This window comes from Etheostoma spectabile, chromosome 9 (assembly GCF_008692095.1).
Source record: "Etheostoma spectabile isolate EspeVRDwgs_2016 chromosome 9, UIUC_Espe_1.0, whole genome shotgun sequence".
Lineage (NCBI taxonomy): Eukaryota > Metazoa > Chordata > Actinopteri > Perciformes > Percidae > Etheostoma > Etheostoma spectabile.
In genome coordinates this window covers 14,350,874-14,356,873 of record NC_045741.1, presented here as the reverse complement: position 1 = coordinate 14,356,873, position 6,000 = coordinate 14,350,874, and the positions used below count along the sequence as shown (strand labels likewise).

At 40.4% G+C, this 6,000-nt stretch overlaps 1 protein-coding gene across 3 annotated transcripts in view; it reads right to left on the bottom strand.

The window, feature by feature from the left end:
- The window catches only part of ano8b (anoctamin 8b), a 39,716-nt gene that overhangs the window by 12,336 nt on the left and 21,380 nt on the right, over positions 1–6,000 (bottom strand). For all 3 annotated transcript variants that reach the window (XM_032527119.1, XM_032527121.1, XM_032527120.1), the window contains exons 4-12: positions 2,400–2,538; positions 2,189–2,285; positions 1,838–1,954; positions 1,527–1,654; positions 1,263–1,424; positions 1,005–1,157; positions 559–685; positions 310–365; positions 105–179 (exon numbers count right to left, since the gene is read on the bottom strand). In XM_032527119.1, the coding sequence (XP_032383010.1) occupies positions 105–179; positions 310–365; positions 559–685; positions 1,005–1,157; positions 1,263–1,424; positions 1,527–1,654; positions 1,838–1,954; positions 2,189–2,285; positions 2,400–2,538 (1,054 nt within the window). The remainder of the gene's footprint in view (positions 1–104; positions 180–309; positions 366–558; positions 686–1,004; positions 1,158–1,262; positions 1,425–1,526; positions 1,655–1,837; positions 1,955–2,188; positions 2,286–2,399; positions 2,539–6,000) is intronic.

The following is a 6,000-nucleotide window of genomic DNA, read 5'->3' as shown; positions in this document are numbered from 1 at the left end:
TGGATGGTTATGGAAATCATGGAAGAACCACAGATGTTGTAGGCCAAATGAATTACTGATGATAAGGCATGACAGAGTAACATCAGAACTAGGTTGTTTCTTACCTCTTTCAGGCGCTCCATGTCTTTGAGGTAGAATCCAATGTAAAAAAGGCTGAGATAAGAATTTACAAACTGAAACTGGAAGAGAAAGAAATGCCAGGTGTCATTAAGAAAAAATTTGTGAACGGGAATGTTTAAAATTTAAAAGTTTTTTTTAAATCTAAATCACATGGGTAGTTTAGATATTATGTAATGAAAATACACTCACAAGAACCATTTTGATGATGAGATTTTTCTCATAGGCACTCTGGAGTCTATAGTTTTCTGTGGAGAAAATATGAATCACCCCTTACCACTCAATGTAATATATAGTCAAATTGGAAGTAATTACTAAGTTCTACAAGGGATTACTGAAGATCCACAACAAGTGTTCAAGATTCTCAGATGAAAGATGGTCTATTAAGAGATGAACTGCTCTGAATGTAGATCTGGATATATCTGGAATCTTGACTCTCACCCATGTCATTGAGCCAGCAAGCGATTTTCCTGTACACCTCATCACATGCGGTCACAGTGATAGCTAGCATGATTTTGGGGATGAAGCGAGCTAGCCGAGGCATTTCCTTGATCCCCATCACAAACTCCTACAGAGACACAATCGCAGCTTTTTACTCTTTACCTCTGAGAAAAAAGCATGAGGGGGCGTTCATAGCAGATGTGTTCACAACATTTTAAAGGCGGAGGTATTTATATATTTTCTCTTGGTTTTATTTCCATCAAGTTCCACCCACAGCCTGTAGATGTTTAACAGGCTTGCTGCATCATTACATCCACCCATAAAATAATGTTGACGAAACTAAACAAGTACAGATGCAGGGTAAAGAGATTTTTACCATCTAAACTATAATTGCTACAGTTACACAATCAGGACACACAGAAAACAGATGCTGACAGCTGACTGACCTGCAGCTCAAAGCAGATGAGCATGACCAGGAAGACAAAGCAAAGACAGAGGATACAGATGGGCAGGCTGACCAGCCATCTGAATGCACGCCTCCGCCACGGAGGATAGTAGATCTCCTCACATCCTGTTACGGGACTGCAGCGCTTCACTCCCTGCCGAGAAAGAGGGATAGGGAGAGAGAAAGAGAAAGCATCAAAGGGCCTGAAAAAAAAAGAGGATAGCAAGATGGAAGGAGACAGAGTTTTTGTTTATCTCACCCGGAACTGAGGCCGTGGTTCCTCCAGGGATTCAGCTGGTGTATCCAGTGTTCCCCACTTGAATGCCAGCTCAGCCCCCCTCCTCTTCCACCGTTCCAGAAAAAGAGTGGCCCACACCACGTTGAAAAGTGCAAACACCACACAGCAGATGTCACGACTCGTCTGAAGCAACACAAAACACAGACACGCAGACTTAGGACTCACAATCATTTCTGGTGGTTGGTGATTTAAGTTGGTTGAAGCTACAATAGCTTCTCTCCTCACCTGATCCGACTCAGTAAGCATCCACAGTACAAAGCCGATCACAGCAGGATATAACATGGAAGTGGTGTAAAATCCCAGCCAGGCAAAATACATGGCAATCTTCACCCCAAAGTAGTCACAGATATCATCTGTAAACACATGTTATAAAAATTATCAATTAGAAGGATAAAATTACATTACATTACATCACAATACATTAGGTATTACAACTCTTAGAGGACAGAAACAAGAGCAAACTAATTCAAAAGTACTGTCTTATGTTGTTGTGTCTTGGGTGTTTTGCATGTCAGGGAATATCATCTTCTACTAACCTAAAGGCTGTTTCTCACAAACAGCCTGTACCCAAGACTTCATCAGCTGACTGAGGATCCTCTGCTCATGGAGAGGAAATACCTGTTGGATCACACCTCGCGCACTCAGCTCCGGGACTTCAGAGAATTAAAAAAAAACATAGAGCAAAGTAAGTTAAAATTACTTTACATTCATTAGCTACTTGAAGAAACCTATCAGGGACATTAAACCATCCAATCCATTACAATTATGCTTCCAATCATTTTAAACCCAAACCAACAAAGGGATTATATCCAAAACCTGCCAAAGAACTGCCTTCTGTTTAACAAAGACAAATATCACAGAGTGTGCTGATAAAGGATGCAACTTACTAATTGGCTGGCCCTCCAGGAAGTTGATATTATGGAGCACCTCCCCATGTTTGGCACGTAAATTGTCTAGCCAGTATTTAATGATGCTCTGCCTCTCCTGCAGCAAATGCAAGGAGAGAGTAATTTCAGGTGACTTTGTGACAGCATATTTACTTCTACTTGTGTGTGTGTGTGTGTGTGTGTGTGTGTGTGTGTGTGTGCTGACACTAACCTGTGAAGTAAAGAAACACAGCTCGCTCTCGATGTTCTCGTAGATGTAGTCCTCATCACAGGAGTAGTTTCGTGTTCCTCCGCCAAATTCGGGCTTCACCGCTTTCCTCAGGCCTATCTCCTCAGCACCTCGCAACAGACTGCAGGACAACAATGAGAGACCTCAAACACCAACAAATCCACTCTCTGATGGTGTTACAGAGTATTAGATGTCTTCAATCTGTGACGTTGGAGAGAACAGCAGTGGTAGTAACAGCGTAGAGTGTTGTTTTTCGAATTCTTCAGATCTTCAGATTATCAGGTCATCCTTTAGTCAATCACTTTGAATTAGTCATTCAAAAGTTGGTACCTCTTCCCTTTTCAACAATAGACTTTTCCCAGCACAATTGCTGAATGTTTAATTTTCAATAAACTTGTTCTTTGACTTTGAGGGACTTGTACCTACATCCTGAAAGTTCTTTTTTGATGTTTAATTTAATCAACAACAGTTGTGATAATCAATTACGTAATTTATTAAGCATTAAGTTTCATATCATTGTAAACGTGATATTTTTGGCCTTTGGACTGTTGGTTGAACAATACAAGCAATATCAAGATTTCCTTTTGTGCAATATTTCGTTACATTTTTATTGAATCAACTAACAATTTATTTTTTTCAAAAAAGATCAGCGGCTGAATAAATAATGAAAACAATTCTTAGTTGGACAACATTTTACATTTTGCTGGAAATGACCACAGTGTATTCAGTCAGTTTGTTAATTGAATTACATAAAACAAAAGCAAACAATAACATTAGCAGAGATGGATTGTCCTTCATAGTGTTGAAGTCATCTGAACTCTCCTCTAATGCTTTGACCCCATCACTCTCATCATCTCATTTCACATCAACCCTTACTCCATGTCTTCTCTCTTCCTCCCTTCTCCTGCTTTGTCTACTCTCCCCTGCTCTCTTCATCCTTTGATCTTCTCCTTTGTCTCCTTCTCCCCCTCCTCATCCTTTATCCCATCACCCCCTTCTCCTCTCCTTCTGTCCTTCACGGTGGCTTTGTGCTGAAATTGCAGTAATAATGCAGCACCACGCCCTCTGTTCCTTCCAGGCAGACAGCTCACCTCTCTCTGTCACATGTATATATAGTTTATACAGGAGCACAGCCTAGGTAGGCCTGTAACATCCATTCATCATGCAGCACAGGGCAGTACAGTGAAGTACAATCAGCACCATGATGGATTACAGTAGAAATGTGAGGTGTAAGCTTCAGTATCACCGCTGAATACTGCTTAGTGTGCTGCACCATCACAATAAAGGTCCATGTCTTGGGAAAAAAAACAGGGAGAATCTATTTAAACCAACTGTTTAGTAATCTAAGCCAAAAACTGAAAGGCATTTTAGAAGTGCGCAGCTCCTGCTGCTGCCAGGGATCTTGATGAGGTGACCCCTTTCTTATTTAATCAAAAACGTTATCACCTTTTACACTCTTTCCCCCCCAAATACAAGGAATCTTAATTGGGAGACACAATCAAAGGGAATGTGTGGACAAAGCTATCCTTGTAAAAAAGCAGATTCCTGCTATGAGAGAGCACTGCATGTAAGGTTTATGTTAATTTAGCAAATATCTATCCAACGTAATGTAGAAACACAGCAGAACCGGACGGCATGCTGTAAATTTACCACTCAGAGCTGAGACATGAGTAATGGATATTATGTCAGCTTTGGAAAATAGAAGAGGAGGACATTTACTGTCTGAGTATGTTAAATGCTACATTTGTACTTTCTGCTGCTTTTGTTTTCAAAGCAATGAATGGAGACTTTCTGAAAATACCACAAATAACAGCACTTATTTTGTGACCTCAGCTGATTTGATCTCATACGCAGATTTTCAACACAAGTCTCTCTTTCAAAACAAATTATATATTGAAGAAGGAGCATTTCACCATTTCAGCTGATAGGATAAAATAAAACATGCCTACATTTGACAACTAACACACCTGGAGTACTTAGCTGGTATTTTCACATAGAAGGAATTAAAATTAAAATTATCACCGCTTTAGTATGCAAAGTGAATGACTATTCAAGGTGAGTTTGAAAGGATAGAACACTTTCTGTGTTATTTTTTCTTTAACATGAAATGTAGGTCAACCTATCTTAACAGCAGGTGTGTGTGTGTGTGTGTGTGTGTGTGTGTGTGTGTGTGTGTGTGTGTGTGTGTGTGTGTGTGTGTGTGTGTGTGTGTGTGTGTGTGTGTGTGTGTGTGTGTGGAGAAAGAAAAAGAGAGGAGAGTGTGCTTCATGTCAGACAGCAATCATTTTACTTGAGCATTCCGTCTGAAACTCACTGGCACACTTTCAGAAAGCACTCTCTCCTCATCCTTCGACCGCATTTCCCTCTCTGTTGTTTTCTCTTTGTCTTTCTACTTCACTTCCGTCTCTTTCTTTCTTGTTCTCTTTGCGCCTGTCTCTATCCGGCTCTCTTCATTTCTTCCGGCCATCTGCCTATTCCTATTCCATTCACTGGTAAAAAGGTTTGGTTGAGAGACTCTTAGGGTTTTCAAGAGGTCCATTGTTAAATGCAGAGAGTCAGCCGAGAGCACTTGTCAAGAGGTGAAATGCAGTATGGAACAGCGAATGACACCCTTGTATTTTTCTGTATTTATACACCAAAGTCAATGCTAAGATTAAAATCACCCTGGGCTCGTCCCCAATGGGGATATTTTCCAAACAAGCGACTGGGCAGTGTAATCAGAGCAAATACAATCCATACTGTTTAGCCTGACTCTAACCTTCTGCAAAAAGTTAAATAACCGGCAGCCAGAAGCAGAGCAGTGGTGCTGATAAAGTAAACCAGGCATCACGGCAGCCTCACCAATGATTCACTGTGTTTGAACTGCTGTGCTTACTATAGCTGTAGCTAAATATAATACAACAATAAACTAAGTACAATTTGACACCAGCACAGAACAGCCAGGATATTTTTGTCTTAACTAAACCTAAAACTGCTCATTTTATGGTCATTTTCAGGTTCATAACTGTACCAGAAAAGGTTTACATGGTTTAATTTTCAAAAAACACTATGTTTTTGTTTCACCCTGTGTGTAGAGCTCTCTGTTTTAGCTACAGAATGAGGCATCTCACTTTTGTTCCATCTATGTTGGGAGTTGCACATGCACAGCACCTATGTAAGGACTACCAGGCCAGTCAGAAGCAGAGTATGAAGGCGTGCCACCCTAGCAGCTAGGCAAGCATTATAACATGTGTTGCAAAGTGATGCACGTTCGTCAAGGAAGTAAAGACTGGACTACAACAGAGCTGTTTGGAGCAGTTTGTGAACAGTGGTTTCTCTTGGAGATGGAAAGTGCCTTTCCTTATCCATATTGTGATATATGACACAATAAAGAAAAGGGAAAAAGCCAAAAAGCATAATATGAGCACTTTAAACTACAGTTCCAGAAGAAAGTGATATACACTGCATTATTTGGCAGTTTAAACATTTCTTGTCTCTGTTGAGAAAGTTACTGTAGCTTCTTGCCTGTATTGTTTCCAGCGTGAGAGGGGGGGATTAATTCACACAACTACAGTTAAAACAGCAATAATAGTAGCACTATTGT